Source organism: Panthera tigris, chromosome C1 (assembly GCF_018350195.1).
Source record: "Panthera tigris isolate Pti1 chromosome C1, P.tigris_Pti1_mat1.1, whole genome shotgun sequence".
Classification (NCBI taxonomy): domain Eukaryota; kingdom Metazoa; phylum Chordata; class Mammalia; order Carnivora; family Felidae; genus Panthera; species Panthera tigris.
In genome coordinates, this window is record NC_056667.1 from 78,324,503 (window position 1) to 78,346,821 (window position 22,319).

Here is a 22,319-nt window from a genome sequence, read left to right on the forward strand (position 1 = left end):
CTCGTCGGTTAAACGTCCGACTTTGGCTCAGGTCATGATTTCACGGTCTGTGAGTTCGAGCCCCGCGTCGGGCTGTGTGCTGACAGCTCAGAGCCTGGAGCCTGCTTTGGATTCTGTGTCTCCCCATCTCTCGGCCCCTCCCCTGCTCACGCTCTGTCTCTCTCTGTCTCTCAATAATAAATAAATGTTAAAAAAAATAAAAATAAAAAAAATGTTCCTACTTCGTTTAAAAAAAAAAAAGTCTTAATCCAAGACTTCTGGGGAACATGGCAGAGGGAGATCCTAGGCTCACCTTGTCCTCACATGTAAACCTAGATAATACATCTATGTAAAGTCTTAATTTATTGCACGTTTGTTAGTTAACAGAAATTTCTAAGACCCCAGTTATAGGTGTTCTTTATATTTTACTGTGGCTCCCTTAGTGCCCTTGATTCTCTGAACCTGGTTTTGTTAAATTACATTAATGCACTTTTGTACCTGTGCATTTACATAGGAAAATGATATGCTTTTTTTTTTTTTAAATAGTCATTATTGCCTCTGTCATGTATAAAGGATTAGCATACTTTTGGCTAAAGAGGCCAAAGTTAAACTAGTAAATGGGAATTTCATAGGAAGGCATAGCACATTTATAGATGGAAGAATTTTCTAATTATTAGCATTTATGAAATTGAAATGACTGTCTCTGAGCTATTGAATTACTACTGAGGATGTTAAATCTGTGATTTGTTGACCCCTTGAGAGAGACATTGGGGAGAGCTTACACCAAAATGTTCTTCAGAATTGATGTTCTATGATTAGGCTTTGCTGCACCTAATAAATACACCTGTTGGTGTAATATCTTTATCCGTTTTGGGACTGTATCTACTTTTTTAAATTCAAAACTCTTCTCAACTAAAAGTGTTAAGGGCATGGAAGAGGAATTTATGAGAGACTACTTTATAATAGAATTCAGAGAAAGTGAAACTTGAAAGGTAGCTGATAGAGGCCATAGCAAGACAGACTTAAATTCAATTAGTATTATTACTTAGGAGAAGCAAAGGTATGGAAGGTGTGGCTACTGAATGGTGTGGATAGACTAAATATTTATTAGCCAAATCCTGAGATTATGGGCTGAGGGAATCCCTTTTGAAATATGAGCTAAGTGAGTTTAGGCCCAAGAGGTACTTTTTCAGAGAGGAAAAAAAATATATTAATTTGTCCTTGTATTTTACTCCTGTTATATAATGAGACAAAAATATAAAATGATTTTTAAATTATTTTGACAAAGCTACAAAGGTACCCAGGTGGCTACTAAGGGGAGCTAGGTTGTATGTAAGCGTAACTCAGAGACAAGCATGCACACTTCCAGTTTGTCACTTGGGACTCCGGTCGGCAGCAGGATACTGGCAGGCTATGGATCTGCCCTAGTGTAAAAAAGTTCTGTATTCCTAAAATAAATCACTTTGTACAGGATATTCTCAGATTTCATCGTAATTAGGAATGATTGCAAAGCAGATACACCGAAAAACCTTTCAACGTCTAGGAAAAAAAAAAGTTCGAAAATCTTCTACACAAGGAGCTCCCGATAAGGAATTTGGGACTGTACAAGCATCGCCAAGCAAAATTTAATCCTGACATCCAGGGTTTCCTCGCTGAAGGAAATTCGAACAGCAGGCTTCAAGTGAAGATAGAAGAAACGTGTCTTATCTAAGGTAATGAAAGGAAATTGGCAAGGCAAGATGTAGAGATCACGGTCGCATTTTTCAGGGAAAAAAAAACAAACACCCACGCACGGTGAAGACTGGACACGACGCTCTTCTTTATAAGAGAGGCACACTTAACACAGCCGACGGCCGGGAGCGCAGCGATCACTATTGTGTTAGCGCCGGCGGCGGAAGGACTTAGCCCCACTGCTACGTTAAAGAGTCCTTCTTTGTTCAGCTTCGGCCAGGGACGCAGGGCGCGGTGTTCTTCCGCGCTCACCGCACAGTCCCCGCCCCCTCGCAGCCCTGGAGAGCTGCCATTCGGCACCAGAGTCGCTCCGCGCTCCCAGAATGCACCGGCAGTCCGCGGGAAACCAAAATGGCGAAGGGCTGTAGCGAAGTGGTCTGTGTTTGAGGCCGGTGTGAGAAGGCTCACTCTTCTCAACCCTCGTCCCCAGGACCTCGGTTTGTGCGTGTGCATGTGCGGGGTGCCCGGTGGGGCGGGTGCCCAGTAAGTACTTGGACTCGCAGGGGAAGCGCCCAAGGGGACGTGATTGGTTGTTTTTTCCTGTATGAAGCGGTTGGCACCACTGAAGTGACCGAATGAGGTGAGAGACCTTGGCCTGGGAACCAGGCTCTTCCGGAGGAGGTGGGGGCGGGGGGAAAAGGAAGAAAGGAAGCAAGTATAAAAGGGAAAGATGGAGGATCGAGGTGGGGGTGGGATCTCTAGTGTGTTTATTTGGGTCCCTTGCGTTTATGTATACGTTGAAAAGAATGGATAGAATGGAGTGTTCAGTTGGGTGTTGGAGAAAATAGGGAGCGAACAAGGCATTGGGGAAGTCGGTTGGAGGACCAAGATGAAACGTTGAGACGGGGAAGCTGTGTTTGGAGGGGAAGGAAGGAACCTGGGGGCGGGAGACGGTTGGAGGGGCAGGATGAACCTGGTGATGAGGGGGTGGGGAACCGAGGGGAGGAGCCGTTAGGAAATGCGGACTGTGGGAGACGTGGGGAGCTGAATGAAGGGGCTGCCTGGGACCTTAGGGGGCGCAAAGGGAAGTAGCAGCTTGGAACGAGAGGGTGGTGGAATTGTATGGAATTGGAGTAAGGGGCTAGAGTAAGAAGAGCAGGATGGAGTAACGAGGATAAGGAATTAAGTGGAGGCTGGAAGCAAACCCTGAAAGCTTTAAAGGGGAGAAGTAGGAGGGAAAGTGTGAGATGGGGGAAAGACACCTTATATTTGGAGCACACAATAAATTCTAACTCCTATCCCTGCTCGGAGGTAGATATGTATTATTCATGTTTACAACTGAGGTAATACGGTTCAAGGGATTTTAACTAATTTGCCAAGATTTCTTAACATATTTTGGTAGTGCCAGAACTCTTAACTCTGAGTGTGTGTTTTACAATCTGGTGCCTTTGGTTGCTAGAATTTTTCTTTGGAAGCAACTAGAGGGAACAGATGGATTTATCGGGGTGATTTGACGAACAGAGAAGAGGGTTCGTGAACAATGGGGAAGGGGATACTGTATGTTATTCTGTGCTTTGAAACATTTAACTTTGGTTAAAGATAGAACCACTTACAAATTCAGATATGCAGACCTAGGTAGGCCTGTGTATAATGTAAGAAAGCTCCATGTGAGGTCAGTACAGAACTAGAAATATGTAATTAGTGCTTGATTTAATTTGACTCCAGATGCTCCGGTAGTAGTAACTTTCTCCTTCATATTGATTCCATGTGACTCTTCTGTATACCTTGCCTACAGGCTGGTTTCAATTTACAGGTTTTCATTCTGTCTTGAGAATTCCTTTTGGGAGGGGAGCAGTGGACTGCAAAGACTGAATTTAAAAGAATTTTATGAGGATAAAGTAAAATGTACTTGCATTCTTAAGTGACCTTTTCAAAGGCTTGAAAATGCTTTACACGGAGCCATTTTGACTAAGAGCTTTAGGTGCCCAGTAGTCTTGGCAAGGAAAGAGTTGATTTTGATTTTAAATTTCTTAAAAAAAAGTATTCTGTTCTTGATATTTAGAATGTTATTCACACTCCAACCATTTGCAGTGATAGCTTGAGAAGGAATACAAAGTGAAATTTTGTTTTTGTGTTTTTGGGTCCTAAATATAAAAACATTCCAATTCACATTTTAAGTTTGCTCACCACTTTTTTGTAAAGTACTAAAAATATTCTCAAATATTTGAATTAAGAGTGCACCTGTTTCCTGATACTGCATATTCATGTTAGTGGGCATTAACGGAAATCTATACCTAATCAGGATGAAATGTGCACACATTTGTAGAACGAGAAGTACAGAAATCATCTGGTTAAACTTCTTTTCTGGATGAAACAAAATATATTTAATAATCCTTTTAATTATGATGTTTGCCTCAAAGCTCAGTTTGGAAGGGAATTTTATTCTGTGTATTTTGCTATGGATCATAAATTCTTTGATGTCATTGATTACACCTTTCATTAGATCCTTGACTGGAAGGGTAATTTGCTTTATTCGTATTTCAGCATAATCTTTATATCTGACTTTAGGAAACTGGCAGTATAGTAATAATCTATTTTAACAGATGGGGAAATTTGCCTCTGAGGAGTTGTCATGGCCAACATCTGTAGCTGGGTGGTTCTGAAAGTGAAATTTAACTGCTGTTTTAGTGTAAACTTCCATGAATGATATTCTTTGGTCGATATTTTTATGCTTTGTTTTCCTTGTTTTTCAGGATTTGGTTATTGCAGTAAAATGCAGTATAACAACCTTAAGTTGGAATGTGGAAGTTTCCTTGTGGATATTTTTTACGTATTCATGTAGTGCTGTTCAATAGAACTTTCTCCACTGATGGCAGTGATCTATATCTGCTCTATCCACTATGGTAGCCAATAGCCACGTGTAGATGTTGAACACTAGAAATATAACTGGTGTGACGGAATACTGAATTTATAATTTAATTCATTAAAACTAAGTTTTAAATGGCTGTATGTAGCTAGTGGCTGCTGTACTGGATAGCATAGTATTAGGAGTTACTACACCCATTTATTAGGAATTGTCTCATGTATTAACCATGAAAACCACAGGAACTCAAGAGTAAGGAACTGTTTTGAAACTTAGGATTGAAATTCTCTTTGTACATTTTTAAGATGAAGTACTTTTCATTTTTGTCTCACATGGAGTCTTCGGTCCTATCTGCAAAAGAATGAAGAAGGTAGCAACTTCTCGATTCTATTTCCTTTGTCAAACAAAGGAAATAAAAATACAGTTTACTTTATTTTTTAAAAACTTTTTATACATCAGTTAAAGCTTTTTATTAAGGAAAATGTAGAAACATACAAAGTGAACAGAATACTATAATAAACTTTTTTGTATCCATGCTTGTTTCATCTATACTTCTATGCACACTCCACTCCATAATTATTTTAAGAAGCTTTTTAAAGGTGAAATTTACATATATTAACTGTATACTTTCTAAGTAATAGCTTTATTGAGTTATGCATATATTGTATTTATATGTATGTAATTCACATGTACGCTTTTAAGGTACAATTAACTGATTTTTCAGTATATTCATAGAGTTGTGCAGCCATCACCATTGTCTAATTTCAGAACATTTTCATCAGCCCTGAAAGGAAATGTGTGACCATAAGTAGTCACTTTCCATTATTCCCTCCTACTACCCCTGGCAACCACTAATCTATTTTCTGTGTTTATATTTTGCCTGTCCTGGACATTGCACATTAACAGAATCATATAATATGTGGCCTTTAATGTCTGGCTTCTTTCACTTAACACAGTGTTTTTGGCTACAGCCATGTTGCAGCATGTATCAGTACTTCATTCCTTTTTATGGCCAAAATATATTTCATTGTATGGATATATATTCATTTTGTTGATACATGCATCAATTGATGGACATTTGGGTTGTTTCTACTTTTTGGCTGTAGTGCTGCTACACAGTGCTGCTTTGAATGTTCATTTACAGGGTTTGTGTGGACATGTGTTTCCATTTGTCTTGGATACAAATCCAGGGGTGGAATCGCTGGGTCACGTGACACTTCCGTGTTTAACATTTTGAGAAATTGTCAAGCTGTTTTCCAAAGACCCTGCCTATACCCTTTTACAGTTTACCAACAACTATGAGGGTTCCTGTTTCTCTACATCCTTACCAATACTTGTCTGTCTCTTTGCTTCTAACCATCCTGGTGTGTGTGCAGTGGTACCTCATTGTGGTTTTGGTACGCATTACCCTGATGACTAATGATGTTGAGCATCTTTTCCATGTAGTAATTGGCCTTTTGTACACCTTTGGAGAACTGTTGATTAAGGTCCTCTGCCCATTTAAAAAAATTGGATTATTTATGTTTTCACTACTGAATTCTAAGTGTTCTTTTTGTGTTTTGGTGATAAGTCCCTTTTTGGGTGTGTGATTTGCAATTATTTTCTCCTTTTCTTTGAGTTGTTCTTTCACTTGATGGTGTACTTTGAAGCACAAAAGTCTTTAGTTTTGATGAAATCTAATTTATCCCTTTTTCTTGTTTTGCTTGTGCTTTTGATGTCATATCTAAGAAAATACTGCCTAATGCCAGTACAGTTTTGACAAATGGATATACCTGTGTAACCTATACCCTTATCAGGGTATAGAATATTTCTTTTTTCCCAGAAATCTCACATGTAGTCTTTTTTAGTTATTTTCTGCCGCAACAATTTCTGATTTTTTTTCACTTTAGATTTATTTTGTCTAGAACTTCATATAAATGGAATCATTAAGTGTGCATGTCAGGGGGCGCCTGAGTGGCTCAGTTGGTTGAATGTCTGACTCTTGATTTCAGCTCAGGTCCTTATCCCAGGGTTGTGGGATCGAGCCCTGTGATGGGCTCCGCACTGAGTGTGGCACCTGCTTATGATTTTCTCTCTCTCTCTCTCTCTCTCTCTCTCTCGTTCTTTCTCTCCCTCCCCTTTCCTGCCCCTCCCCCGCTCATGTTTGTTCTCTTAAAAAAAATTAAAATTAAAAAGAAGTATGCATGTCAGTTAAAATTTTTTAAAAATTTTGCTTCATAAAGCTACAACTGGGGTCTTACCTTGAAAATTCCATTCTGCAAGGGATATTGTTATAGTAGTAGCCTAAAAATCTTGTGTTGTAACAATCCTGACCACCAGTACTTTGTGAGATAAAGTTTTTTTTCATGGCTTCCGAAGATATTTCTGGTATTTCGAATGGATAAAATTGAGTAAGGGCTTAATGATTATATACTTCCAAATAATGCCTAAGATCAGGAATTTAAAAATTAGGGGAACAGGGCAATGCAAGGGATCCTTGTGATGATGGAAATACTAGTGTCTTGACTGATTTGATGTTAATATTTTGGTTCTGATATTCTGAGATTTTTTTTTTTAATGTTTATTTGTGAGAGAGAGAGAGAGAGAGACAGAGTGTGAGTGGGGGAGGAGCAGATAGAGAGTGAGACATAGAATCCGAAGCAGGCTTCAGGCTTTGAGCTGTCAGCACAGAGCCTGACGTGGGGCTCGAACTCACTGCGAGGTCATGATGTGAGCCGAAGTCGGAGGCTTACCGACTGAGCCACCCAGGCGCCCCTGGTATTCTGAGATTTTTAAAGATGCTATTGTTTGGGCAAACTGGGTATAAGTTGCACGGAATGTATTTTTTCTCACAGCTGTGTGTCAATTTACAGTTATCTCAAACTAAAAAAGTTAAGTTAAAAATAAGGGGAAAAAATTGGACCAGGACATGCATCGCAAGAATGGGTTGAATTTGTTTGGTTTCAGTCAGCCAGGTGATAAAAACAATCCAAATATGAGTTTTGGGTTTTCTCCATCCTTGCTAGTAAAGTTTATATTTCAGAAAAAACTCTCAAGAACTTTTTTCGTTGTGCTGGGGTATTGGTGAAATGGGAAGACAGTAGTCTAGTGGAGAGAGTACTGAATATATACTCAGAAGATAAGGATATACTTTTTTTTTTTTTTTTTTTAAAGTAGGCTTCACACCCAGCACGGAGCCCAATATGGGGCTTCAACTCATGACCCTGAGATTAAGACCTGAGTTGAGATCAAGGTCGCTTAACTGAGTGAGCCACTTGGGCGCCCCAGGATATGCTTTTAATCTGGTAACTCTGCAGCAGCTTTAGTTTTTTTTTTTTACCTATTAAATGGAGATGTTACTTGCCCGTATTGCTCACAGGATTGCTGCAGGGTTAAGAAGGAAAATAAAGAAGAAAATACTTAATAAACTCTAGGTATAATATAATTGTATAATATTTATTTGAAAATAATTTTGCAGGAGAGTTGTTTGTTACATAGAACAAGAGACCCGCCCACCTATGATGAATCTATGCACTGAAAACACCCTGGGATGTTTGATGAATTGCTGATCTGTCCTAATAGTTCTAATTGATGTTTGATAAGTACCAGAATTGACCTGTAGAGCTGAAAAACCCAAACCCAAACCAGCCAAACCAGTTTATTAGAACTCATACCCTAGAGATTCCAAACTCCAGGTTCAGGGTGGGTTTTATATATTTTTGTGTTTAAAAAATTTTTTTTCTTGATTTTGTTTTGTAGCCAGGGTTAAGAAATGCTAAATTTTGTTCTAGGGTCAAGATTAGAAATTTACCAGTTCTTGCTAAAACATCACTAAGAGCTGTACAAAGGGAAGACTAGTTAATAATAGGCATATTTTTCATACTTGAAATGAAAAAGAGAAATATTTTAGTACTGTTCTCATCACACTCTTAAGATATTTTAAATTGGTGGCTAATAAAGTAGTTAGTGGAACTTTGTAGTCTGGGTAACTTGTGGACTGTTAAAGGTTGTATAAAATTGCATTTAGGCTGGAAAACAGTATGGAGGTTCCTCAAAAAACTAAAAAAGAACTACCCTACGACCCAGCAATTGCACTACTAGGCATTTATCCAAGGGATACAGGTGTGCTGTCTCAAAGGGACACATGCACCCGCATGTTCATAGCAGCACTATCAACAATAGCCAAAGTATGGAAAGAGCCCAAATGTCCATCGATGGATGAATGGATAAAGATGTTGTATATGTATATATAATGGAGTATTACTTGGCAATCAAAAAGAATGAAATCTTGCCATTTGCGACTATGTGGATGGAACTGGAGGGTATTATGCCAAGTGAAATTAGTCAGAGAAAGACAAAAATCATATGACTTCACTCATATGAGGACTTTAAGAGACAAAACAGATGAACGTAAGGGAAGGGAAACAAAAATGATATAAAAACAGGGAGGGGGACAAAACAGAAGAGACTCAAATATGGAGAACAAACAGGGTTACTGGAGGGGTTGTCGGAGGGGATGAGCTAAATGGGTAAGGGCACTAAGGAATCTACTTCTGAAATCATTGTTGCACTATATGCTAACTAATTTGGATGTTAATTAAAAAAAAATAAAATAAAAAATTGCATTTAGGTGTTGTGAGAGAAAAATTCTCTGTTCAGGGAAGTGTTTTAAAAAGAGGCTAGATGATCATTTTAGGGATGTTATAAAGAGGGATTTTTTTTCATTATCATGAAAGTAAATGACTTTTCAGGTGCTTTATAAAACTAAAATAAGGATTCTAGATTGTAATCAAAGTTAATGGGCAGTGTTTTTCCCTTAGGTTAATGATGAGAATTGTTAGGGAGGATGGAATCCTTCTCACAGTTGAGTTTCTTCTGAGTTTCCCTTTTTCTATTTTTCTCTAACTTTCACAGTCTTTTCCACTTTTGACAGTTGTCTAAATCCATCTTTCAGATTTTTGTTTCTCAAAAACAGGCTGAAGAATATGAAGCTATTTGAAGTTTTAGTTTTAAGAGTTTTATTGCTGCTCGTTAGAGAGGAGCAAACAAAAGTGGCTATTTGCAAACTTAAAAAATGTTTAGGGGCTGCCTGAGTGGCTTAGTCAGTGAAGCATCTGACTTGGGTTCAGGTCATGTTGTGGTTCGTGAGTTAGAGTGCAGCCCCGTGTTGGGCTCTCTAGATCCTCTGTCTCCCTCTCTCTGCCCCTCCCCTGCTCTCTCAGGCTCGTCTCTCTTTCTCAAAAATAAATAAACTTAAAAAAATGTTTAGGTTTGTCTTACAGTATGTCCTGGTGCAGTGATTCTCAAACTTTCTGGACTCAGGACCCCTTTACATTCTTAACTATTGAGGATCCCAAGAACTTTTATGTGGGTTATCTCTCTCAATATTTACTGTATTAGTAATTGAAACTGAGAAAATATAAAAACAAGAATACACATGTTCACATACCTTTAGTCTTTAGAGTGAAATCATCAGATATTATTTAGTCTCTGGAAAATCCCACTCTAAACTTATGGGGAGAATGAGGGTGAAAAAGGCAAATAAAATTTCTTAATATTATTTTAAAACTAGCTTGACCTTGTAGACTTTGTAGATTCCCAGGGACCATACCTTTAGATTGCTACTGTAGTCTACTGTTTCTTTAGGGAGTTAGGATTGTTTCATGCATTACATGATGTTTAGCATTCCTGGCCTCTTCTTAAGCAGATTTTTTGTCTCTTCATAGAAAAAATTTGTGTCTCTCAGACATGACCTGCTTCCAGTTCTATCTTCACATCTACCAACTTAATTATAAATGAATCTGTCTTCACATCAGAAGACACTGACATCACTTTTGAGAAAAGTTTCAACTTACTAGGCTCCCATTCACAGCTTTATCAATAAGATGTATTTTTTTATATACATACACTCTGTAGAAAATTTAAATATTAAAATTTAAAAGGTAATCTATGTCACCCAGACAGCTACCAAAAATGCCTGTTTCATTGTCTTCTTTCTTTTTTTTTAATTTATTTATTTTGAGAGAGAGAGAGAACATACACGCACACATACGTGCACACGCACGCAAGCGGGGGAAGGGCAGAGAGAGAGAGAGAGAGAGAGAGAGAGAGAGAGAGAGAGAAAGGAGAGCGAGAATCCCAGGCAGACTTTCTGCTGTTAGTGTGAGGTTTGAATTCACAAACTGAACTGTGAGATCATGACTTGAACCAAAATCAAGAGTTGAGTACTTAACCAACTGAGCCACCAGGCACCTCTCATTATCTTATTTCTAATGGTAGTTTTAATTTATGTTAAACACTTGAAAATTTCCTTTAATAATGCATGTATTTGACTAAAAATACCGAAGAATACAGAAGGGGAATGGCTTAAAAGGAACAGCTAGACTTCAGGCCTCCTGAGTCCTGCTTTGAGAAAGAGTCATTACTTTAATTTTTTAAAAAATTTTATTTGTTTATTTTGAGAGAGAGGGACAGAGTGTGAGTGGTGGAGAGGCAGAGAGTGAGGAAGAGAGAAAATCCCAAGCAGGCTCCATGCTGTCAGTGTGGAGCCCGACTTGGGGCTCAGTCCCACAAATGGTAAGATCCAAGCTCTGAGTTGAAATCAAGAGTAGGTGCCTAACCGACTGAGCACCCAGGCACCTGTACTTTAATTTTTAAGTGTTATGTTCCTTTGTTCTGGTCATTACCTCTATAATATTAAATAATACCTTTACACTACTGTTATTCATTTTAGACATCTTGCCATGTAAAGGCTTTCTTGCTGTGATAAAGATTCTGTTAAATATGCCCTATATCTCTTTTCCCCTTTCCAATTTTTGGCTTTTCTATTGGTTACTTTTATAACTTTAAACTTAGGTTTTTTTTCTTATTCCATCAACTCTAGATTTTATTTCTCCCCTTTATAAGGTGAGTATTAAAGTCCCTGCCTTTGCCTTCATTTCTCTTCCTCCTTCCATCTCTCAATTTTTGTCATCTGTACTTGTATATTTTTAAAATTTGATAACTTTGAACATTCTGTTCTTTTTTTTTTTTTTTTTTTTTTTTTAACATTTTGAGAGACAGTGGTGGAAGGGCAGAGAGGGAGACAGAATCTGAAGCAGGCTCCCTGTTGCCAGGACAGAGCCCGATGCAAGGCTCGAGCTAAAAAACTGTGAGATCATGACCTGAGCCAAAATCAAGAGTTGGATGCTTTACTGAGCCACCCAGGTGCCCCTTAAAATTCTTAACTGTAATTTTCCATGCTTTGTTTATAGGTTGTTTCTAAAGGTTGAAAATTAATAAATAGCTTTTTCATTATTTTGACCAAGTTAATATTATTCTCCAAGTAGTATATTACAGAGCCAGATAGTACCATGATTGCAGTTGCTTTCTTGTAATACTTTATCTCTGCTTTTGTCTCGTCTATACATTTTTCTACTGTCTTACACTGTCTAGTTTTGTTAAATCCTTCTTTTCCCTCAAACATCTCTCACTGGGAGTCTTCTTTCTCCTTTTAATCCAGATTGGTTGCTCTCTAGGTCTTTTCCATAGCTGTCATCTAAGACTTCCCTATGTTAATCTCTTGTGTTGGATACACTATTTCCTGCATCCCATGTTTTTTACTTTCTTAGAGGGTACTTCATCATTTTGCTAGAGCCAAACCCTCAAGTTTTGGCTTGACATCTTAAAACTTATTTTAAATGCTTTCCTTTTTAAAAATTTAATTTGGTTGGTATAGGATTCTAGTTTGCATGAAGTGTTTCACAATTTTGAGGCATTACTCTATTGTCTTCTAGAATCCAGTGTTGCTTTTAAGAAGTCATAGAATTATAAGTCTGGTTTTTTTTTTTTTTTTTAATGTTTGTTATTTTTGAGGGGGGTGCAGAGAGAGGGAGACAGAGGATCTAAAGCAGGTTCTGTGCTGTCAACGCAAAGCCCAATGTGAGGCTTGAACTCTTGAACTGTGAGATCATGACCCTAGCTGAAGTCAGATGCTTAACCGGCTGAGCCACCCAGGTGCTCCATAAGTCTGATTTTTTGTAGGTAACTTGAATTTTCTCTTTGGAAGCTTGTGCTCTTCTGTTTTTAGTGTTATGCAATTTCCTGTGAATTTAAGGTTTTTAAAAATCAATATTTTGGAAATATAGTTGTTTTGAAGATTCCTATTTCCTTTTGGCCTTGGGAAGTTTTCTTTTATTATTATTAATTAAAAGTAATTTTTCCTCACACCTTTTGCAATGGCTGTTATCAAAGACAAGAAATAACAAATGTTGGTGAGGGTGTGGGGGGAAGGGAACCTTTGTGTACCGTTGATGGAAATGTAAATTGGTTCACTTACCATGGAAAACAGTATGGAGTTCCTCAAAAAATTAAACATAGAACTACCAAATGATCCAGCAATTCCACTTCTGGGTATTTATTTAAAGAAACGGAAAACACTTAACTCAAAAAAATATGTGCATCCACATGTTCATTACAGCATTTTTTGCAATACCCAACATAGGGAAACAACCTAGTTGTTCACTGATGGGTCAGTGGATAAAGAAATGTGGTATAAGTGTACAGAGCAATATTATTTAGCCATAAAAAAGAATGAAATCTTACCACTTGCAGTAACATGGATGGATCTTGAAAGCATCATGCTAGGTGAAGTAAGTCGGACGGAGCAACAAATACTGTATGATCTCACATGTGGAATCTACTAAAACTGCCGCAACAAAACCAAAGAGAACTAATGCCCTGTTAAGTTGCTGTTATTAATGGAGATTTTTAGGAGGTTGGGGCCAAAGTGGAAAAAAAGATTGAGAAGTACTTGTTTATAAATTCCAGTCATTACAGATAAAGCCCTTTATGATCTGTTTCTTGACGACCTCATCCTTCAGGAATAATGAGAAATAATTAATTGTGATTGGAGTATTGGGGAGTGAGAATGAGATTGTATGAGAGAGGTTAGCTTGTGAAAGCATTTCATATTTTGAAGGGTTTTAGATTATATTCTTGACCTATATATTTCCTAACTTAAGTAATTTTGTTGCCAACATTATTTCTTGCCATATTGGATTATCATCTCTGTTATTTATTTTTTTAATATGTGTTAACTTTAATGCACTTAGCTTCATTCTAAGCAGTAACCCATCAGTTTAGGGTTGAATATATTCTTAATATTTACATTAAAATAATTACATAAAATGAAAAACATTTCCTGCCAAGGTACTCATTACAGCTTTATGGGAAACACTATATCATATCAAATACAGATGCCATCAGTTGCAAGATATACTATTTGTTGTATTACTAAGAAATAAAGAACCCTGCTAATTAAAGTGGAACACTACTTACCATGTAAAGTTTTTATTTTATGCCACTTGTAAGGCAGCTTTTTAATATGTCATTCTTATAAAAAGGAAAGTATAATTGAAATACATTGGGTTAAGGTATTCTTAAGATGACTTCTTGTTAAAAGTCTTCTTTTGAGTCACTAAAAAAAATAAAACTTTTATTGAGGTATTTCATATGCCATTATAATTCACCCTTTTAAGGTATACAATTTAATGATTACTCCTCCCCCCCCCCAATATGTAATCATCACTACTGTCTAATTTTAGAACATTTTTTTACCCCCTAAGAAATTTCATACCACTTAGCATTCATTCCCCATTTCCCCCTTCTCTCTCTCCAGTCCCTGGCAACCACTACTTCCTGGTTATATTTTGCCAGTGGACATTTCACATAAACAGAATCATATAATATGTGGCCTTTTGTGTCTGGCTTCTTTCACTTAACACAATGTTTTCATCTATATCCATGTTGCAGCATGTATCAGTATTTCATTCTTTTTTCATGGCCAAAATATATTTCATTGCATGGACATATATTCATTTTGTTAATCCATCCATCAGTTGATGGACATTTGGGTTGTTTCTACTTTTTGGCTGTTATAAATAGTGCTGCTTTGAATGTTCATTTACAGGGTTTGTGTGGACATGTGTTTCCATTTGTTTTGGATACAAATCTAGGAGTGGAATCGCTGGTCACATGACACCTCCGTGTTTAACATTTTGAGAAATTGCCAGATTTTTTTCAAAGAGCCTGCCTGCACCCTTTTACAGTTTCACCAACAACTACGAGGGTTCTAGTTTTTCTACATCCTTACCAATACTTGTCTGTCTCTTTGCTTATAACCATCCTAGGGTGTGCAGTGGTACCTCATTGTGGTTTTGATATTCATTACCCTGATGACTAATGATGTTGAGCATCTTTTCCATGTAGTAATTGGCCTTTTGTACACCTTTGGAGAACAGTTGATTAAGGTCTTTGCCTATTTAAAAAATTGGATTATTGGGGCTCCTGGGTGGCTCAGTTGGTTGAGTGTTGGACCAGCTCAGGTCATGATCTCATGATACATGAGTTCGAGCCCCACATTGGGCTCTCTGCTATCAACGCAGATCCTGCTTCCAATCCTCTGTCCCCCTTTCACCATCTCTCTCTCAAAAAATAAAAAAAATTGGATTATTTATGTTTTCATTATTGAGTTGTAAGCGTTCTTTATGTGTCATGGTGATAAGTCCCTTTTTGGGTGTGTTATTTGCAATTTCTCCTGCTCTTTTAGGTTGTTCTTTCACTTGATGATGTCCTTTGAAACATAAATATCTTTAATTCTGATGAAGTCTTATATATCTCTTTTTCTTGTTTTGCTTGTGCCTTTTATGTCATACTTAAGAAAATGTTGTCTAACACAGAGTGACAGATTTACTCTTGTGTATTTTTCTTTTTTTTTTTTTTTACTCCTATGTATCTTTCTAAGAATTATATAGTTTTAGCTCTTATATTTAGTTTGTGATCCATTTCATTTTTTGTATGTGAGGTAGGTGTCCAGCTTCATTTTTAATTTTTTTTTAGATGTGAATACCAATTTCTCTGAACCATTTGTTAAAAAGACTTTTCTTTCCTATTGAACTGTTTTGACAGTCTTTTTAAAGGTCAGTTGAACATAAATGTAAGGATTTGTTTCCGGATTTTCAGTTTTATTCCTTTTATGTGTCCTTTACACCTGCATCATGTCTTGGTTACTGTTACTTTGTATTAACTTTTGAAACAGGGAAGTCTGAGTCCTTTGGTTTTCTTCTTTTTTAAGGTTATTTGTGTATTCTGGGTTTCCTGTTTTTCTATATGAATTTTAGGAGCAATCTGTCAGTTTTTGCAAAAAAAAAAAAAAAAGGCAGCTGCGATTTTGACAGATACTATAATGAATCTATAGATTGATTTGGGAAATTTTGCCATCTTAACAATATTTAACATCCAGAAACCTGAGACGTTTTTCCAATTACATAGGTTGTATTTAATTGCTTACTCTTTGTTACGTAATTTTCATTGTACAATGTTTACTTTTTTTGTTGTTGTTAAATACATTCCTAAGTATTTTGTTCTTTTTTGGTGATATTGCAAATGAATTTTTTTCTTAATTTCATTTTCAGATTATTCATTGGTAGTATTTAGAAATGCATTTGATTGTCGTATATTAATTTGTATTCCAGCTTTGCTGGTTTCTTCTAGTAGTTTCGCGTGTGTGTGGATTCTGAATCACTTTTTCAGTTTTGTAGCACAGTTTCCTCATGGTGTCAATTTTGTGTCATCGTGAGTATTGGTGACAGTATTTCTTGAGCTAATCTGTGTGGGAATTAAAGTAATTGTATAAAAATTGGTGCTGGGCTCTATTGCAGATTTATAGTTAACTACAGCAGGTCTACCCTCGATTCTCACTGTGGGAAACCAGATGAACATGTCTCATTTACTGTGTACCTCACTTTCTCTTGACAATCATTTGGTTTCTGTAGGAATAAACATTTTTTTAAAAATTTTTATTTATTTTTGAGAGAGAGCACAAGTGGGGGAGGGGCAGAGGGGGACAGAAGGTCTGAAGCAGGTTCTTTGCTGACAGCAGTGAGCCCAACGTGGTGCTTGAACTCCCAAACCACAAGATCATGACCTGAGGCGAAGTCAGATGCTCAACCGACTGAGCCACCCAGGTACCCCATGGTTTCTGTAGGAATAAAAGATGTCTCAGTATTTTCTTTTATTTTCTTTTCTCTTTTCTTTTCTTTTCGAAAAAGAGGGGAAGTTTTTATTTTTTTATTTTTTTAGCGTTTATTCATCTTTGAGAGACAGAGACGGAGCATGAGTGGGGAAGGGGAAGAGAGAGGGAGACACAGAATCTGAGGCAGGCTCCAGCTCCGAGCTGTCAGCACAGAGCCCGACGCAGGGCTTGAACTCATGAACGGTGAGATCATGACCTGAGCTGAAGTCGGACGCTCAGCCGACTGAGCTACCCAGGCGCCCCCTCAGTATTTTCTTAAATATTTCCTCCCATTGGCTCCAGCACCCATTATCTAAATTTTGATGCTGGTGCTTTTAGTGTAGTAATGAGTGCTTTGCTCCTGCTGCTTGGCTAGTTGGTGCTTTTAAGATACCACCAATTATAATACAGATCTACATTTCATAGAGTTAAAAATGTGAAAATTATCCTTTAGTTAATGACTTGTCTAAGTAGTAGGACCAACCAATTGGAGCTATTTAAGCAAAAGCGTGATTAAAACACATTTTCCATAGTGCAAACTGAAAGTGCATTATTTAAAGGATGTGGTCAGTGGCAAGAACATCAGTTAGGAGACTATATGGTAATAGTGCAGGCAAGAGCTGATAATGATCTGAAATAAGGCAGTGGAGATGTTTGAGAGGTAATCTTTAAGATATAATTAGCAGGAATTGGTGAATATTTGGAAGGTCAGGGAAAAGGGAGGAATCAAGGATTACATTTCTGGATTAAGAGCTGGTCAGACAGTAATGGCATTAATTTAGTAGTGGCATTAACTAGAAAAAGGGAAGGAATTTGAAGAAAATGTCAGTTTTGTTAAGTTAAAGGTGCTGGGGGAATCCAGGTTGAGATGTTTAGTGGGCAGTTGGCTATCAGGGTCTGAAGCTTGTGAGATAGGATGGGGCTGGAGATTTAGAAATTGTTAACATATAAAAATTAACTGAACATTAGGAGAACATGACTGTTTAAGACAAGCAGAACATGTAGGACAAGAGGAGGGATCCCTAGACAACTCCAACATTTAGAGGGTTGGCAGAGGAAGAGTCAGTACGGAAACATCAGAGAGTTGGGAGAAGTAATTACAGGTGAATAGCTATCACAGAAACCAGAGGAAGTAAATTTCGAGTAAAAGGTCATGACTATTAGTTATTACACAAAGATTGGGTACAGTGAATACTAAAACTAGAGCATTGTCTTTATTTGGTCATTTGGAGGTCTTTGATTCAGTTGTTAACACTAATCAGGATAGTCAACTTATAATGGATTTAATGGAATGTGCTTTTTTAAGTTTATTGGTGAAAGGATGAGAAAAATTAAATAATTTGTAAGAACCGTTTTTGTTTTTAATTTGATATTGGTTATGGCATGTTTGCATCAAGGAAAGTTAAGATTTAAAATTAAAGAAAAAAAAATAAAGGAAAGGAGATACAGTAATTGATAATGTGAGATTCTTGAAGTGAGATTTCTCTCCAGTACTGGAAAGAAGAGGCATGTCTTCTTTAGAGGAGCAAATTAGGTACATGCTTTTGTGGATAGGTTTAGGGGAAGCAGGGGTGGGGAGACAGATGAGGAATTTCATGTTTTTATAGCTTCTGTCCTTTCTGAAATGAGACCCTACCTTGTGAGTGAAGAAGTTGAGTGCCCCAATAGATCTTCCACCAAGTTTGTCTTTCTGAAGGTTTGTATATAACGAAAGTGATTAATTTTTTTTAAGAAAACGTTTTATCATGCATATCATAACTTTGCATGTATGTCTAGGTGTTAACACTTAAGCTTTTTGAAAATTTTGTGTCTACTTTCTCCTGATTTCAAGTTCCCAGAGACCAGGAGATTAGGTCTTAATCATTTTGAACTTCCAGCTCTTTGAGGAGTGACTGATGTGTACAACTTTACTATTCCTGGAGAGGTTTTGTTTTGTTTTGTTTTAGAATGAGTTTTCTAGGGGCACCTGGGTGGCTCAGTCGGTTAAGCATCCAGCCAGCTCAGGTCATGATCTTGCGTTTGTGAGTTTGAGCCCCCGCATTGGGTTCTTTGCTGACCGCTCAGAGCCTGGAGCTTGCTTCCAAATCTGTGACTCCCTCTCTCTCTGCCCCTCTACTGCTCATACTCTGTCTCTTAAAAAATAAATGTTAAAAAAATATTTTTAGAATGAGTTTTCTAATACTAAGATGCTTTAAACATATAGAAACAAAATACACCAATTTTCACTGTGAAGAGAGAGTGTCATTTCCTCCTGTCCTCAACATTAAGATTCCTTTATGAGTGGTTGAATGCCTTTATTGACTGAAGACATTTTTTTTTTTTAAATGTTTGTTTATTTTTGAGAGAGACAGAGCATGAGCAGGGGAGGGGCAGAGAGAGAGAAAGACACAGAATCTGAAGCAAGCTCCAGGCTCTGAGCTGTCAGCACAGAGCCCAATGACAGAGCTAGAACTCAAAACTGGGAGATCATGACCTGAGCCACGCAGGCGCCCCTGATGGCTTTTTGATAGCAAGTCACAAATTCTCCATTAGAAAGATAGTATTTTATGCACCTCTGGTTAAGAGCGCTCACCTAATAGAAGCAATCAACAAAACTAAAATGCAACCTTTGGAATGGGAGAAGATAATTTGCAAATGACTTATCTGATAAAGGGGTAGTATTCAAAATCTATAAAGAACTTACCAGACTCAACACCCAAAAAGGAATAATCCAGTTAAATGGGTAGAAGACATGAATAGACATTTTTCCAAAGAAGACATCCAGATGACTAACAGACACATGAAAAGATGCTCAACATCATTCATCATCAGGGAAATAAAAATAAAGATCAAAACTACAATAAGACATCACCTCACACCTGTCAGAATGGCTAAAATAAACAACACAGGAAACAACAGGTGTTGGCGAGGATGTGGAGAAAGAGGAACCCTCTTGCACTGCTGGGAATGGAAACTGGTGCAGCCACTCAGGAAAACAGTGTGGAGGAGGTTCCTCAAGTTATAAAAAGAGCTACTCTATGATCCAGCAGTTGAACTACTAGGTATTTGCCCAGGGGATTCAAAAATACTGATTTGAAGGGCACAAACACCCCAATCTTTATAGCAGCATTCTCAACAATAGTCAAATAAAGGAAACAGTCCAAATGTCCACTGACTGATGAATGGATAAAGAAGATGTGGTACATATATACAATAGAATGTTACTCAGCTATCAAAAAGAATGAAATCTTGGGATACCTGGGTGGTTTATTTGGTTAAGCGTCTGACTCTTGATTTTGGCTCAGGTCATGTTTGGTGAGATTGAGCCTTGAGTTGGGCTCTGTACTGACAGCTTGGAACCTGGTTGTGATTCTCTCTCCCCTTTGTCTCTGACCCTCCTCCACTCTCCCTCTCTATCAATAGAAATAAATAAACAAACATAAAATGAATTCTTGCCATTTGCAACAACATGAATGGAGCTAGAATATATTACGTTAAGGAAAGCAAGTTGGAGAAAGACAAATAACATGATTTCAGTCATGTGGAATTTAAGAAACAAAATAGATGAATGTGGGAGAAAAAAAAAGGCAAACTGTAAAACAGACTCTTAACTGTGGAGAACAAACTGGGGGTTCCTGAAGGGGAGGTGGGTTTGGGGGATGGGTTAAATGCGTGCTAGGTATTGAGGAGGGCATTGTAATGAGCACTGTGTGTTATATGTAAATGATGAATCACTAAATTCTACTCCTGAAACTAATATTACACTCTGTGTTAATTATCTAGAATTTAAAGGAAAACTTGAAACAAAACAAAAAAGCACTTACCCAGTACTGAAAATACATTCATACTAAATTTCAAAACAATTTCATAGTATAGTTTTGGATCCTAACAACATTATCTCTTAATCATAAGTTAAAATCAATAATAAATATCAATTGGTTATCCATCTTGAAGAAAATATTGGTACTATATGTTATGGAGAATTCGTTTTCTTATTCAACAAGTATTATGGAGGACCTCCTATGTGGGACATAGTCTTAGATGCTAGAAATACATTGTTGAATAACATAGCCATTTATACTGCCCTTGTATGTGGTATTTTGGAGGAATCACACACCCTCAACACAAAACAAGTAAACACAGCATCACCTGTATAGTGTTTTTGCTAGAATTGTTTAATCTGACTTTAATCATGAGGAAACAATAAGGCAGATTCAGAATGTGTAGCATGTACCATTCAGCTTGGAAGTCAAGACGGTTGACTTCAAAAAATATCCTTTTAAAACAAGGATACAGTTGAGATTAAAGGAGACAGAAGGAACATGACAAATGCAGTGTGTGAATTATGAAAGGATTCTAGACTTTGAAAAACTTTGAAGAACATTTTTGTTTCAAATAGAGAATTTGGACTATATATTATTAGGCACTAATACTAATGTTAAATTTGCTTGGTATGATAATAATCTTGTGACTGTACAGGAGAAAGTTTATTTTTCTGAGTGGGTATATGCTGATACTTACAGGTGGAGTGCCATGATGTCTGTATCTTTCAAATGGATCAGCAAGAAATGTGTGCATGGGGGAGGGGGAGAGAGAATTGTGAAACACTAATTGGTGAATCTAGGTGAAGAGTATGTTGACAGTTTTCTTTTTTAGGTTTATTTACTTGTTTTGGTGGGGGGAGGGGCAGAGAGAAGGGAAGAGAGAATCCCCAGCAGGCTCTGCACTGTCAGCACGGAGCCCAATGCAGGGATCGGACTCATGAACCTTGAGATTGTGACCTGAGCCAACGTCGGATGCTTAACCAGCTGAGGCACCCAGATGGTTATTATTTTCTTTTAATTATATTTGGAAATTTTCAAAATTAAGAATGGGTAACAAAGGTTATAAGTGCTTTAAAGAACAAAAGTTCTGTCAGAGAATACTGTAAAGTGCAGCTACTTTGATAGAGTTACTTAGAAGAATCAGCTATGCAAAGAATGGCGAAGTGGGGAGGGCAGTTTTGTACTAGGTACAGTATGTATGGATGTCTTGGGTGGGAAAGGTCTTGGTTTTTGAAGAACTGAAAGGAGCTTTGTATGACTAGATCTTGAGGTAGAAATATGTAATAACTCCTACCAGAGGAAGAAACTAACTTTATTTATGCTTTATTTGTAGCCTTTTCAGCCTAGTAAGCAATATTTTAAAAAATTCATTATGGAAAATTTATTTTTAATTAAAAAATTTTACTCTTTTATATTAATTCCAGTATAGTTAACATACAGTATTATATTAGTTTCAGGTATATAATATGGTGATTCAGTAGTTCTGTACATTACCCAGTGTTTGTCACAAGACAAGTGCACACCTTAACCCCTTCACCTATTTAACCCATTCCCCTGCCCACCTCCCCTCTGGTAACCATCATTTTGTTCTCAGTAGTTTCTTGGTTTGTCTCTCTCTCTCTCTCTCCTTTACTTTGCTCGTTTGTTTCTTAAATTCTACATATGAATGGAATATGGTATTTGTCTTTCTCTGATTGACGTATTTGCTTAGCATTATCCTCTCTAGCTCCAGCCATGTCCAGCCTAGTAAATACCTCAAATGTTTTAGTTTTGTTGGTGTTTGAGGTATTTATTGAGTCCTTTTATATTTATCTGTATGAGACTTAAATTCAGAGCTTTGAAAAAGTAAGCTAGAGACAGTGGTCCTTGAATTTTTGTGTCAAAATCAGGGGCAGCCAGCTATTCCTAGGAAAGTTAACCAAGTTGAACCATCTCTAGAAATGCATTTTATTACTGGTAGACTTAAACTAGG

General features: G+C 37.3%; 1 protein-coding gene across 5 annotated transcripts in view; it reads left to right on the plus strand.

Annotated features, from left to right (window-relative positions):
- Positions 1–2,004: 2,004 nt before the first annotated feature.
- Positions 2,005–22,319, plus strand: part of MTF2 (metal response element binding transcription factor 2) — an 80,194-nt gene continuing 59,879 nt past the window's right edge. For 4 of the 5 annotated variants that reach the window (XR_006221701.1, XR_006221702.1, XM_007073411.3 and 1 more), the window contains exon 1: positions 2,009–2,290. Coding sequence is in view for 2 of the 5 variants with exons in the window: in XM_007073411.3 (XP_007073473.1) it covers positions 2,286–2,290 (5 nt within the window). In the remaining 3 variants the exon portion in view is untranslated. Of the gene's footprint in view, positions 2,291–22,319 lie in introns of all 5 variants that reach the window. The other variant, XR_006221703.1, reaches the window with a different exon arrangement.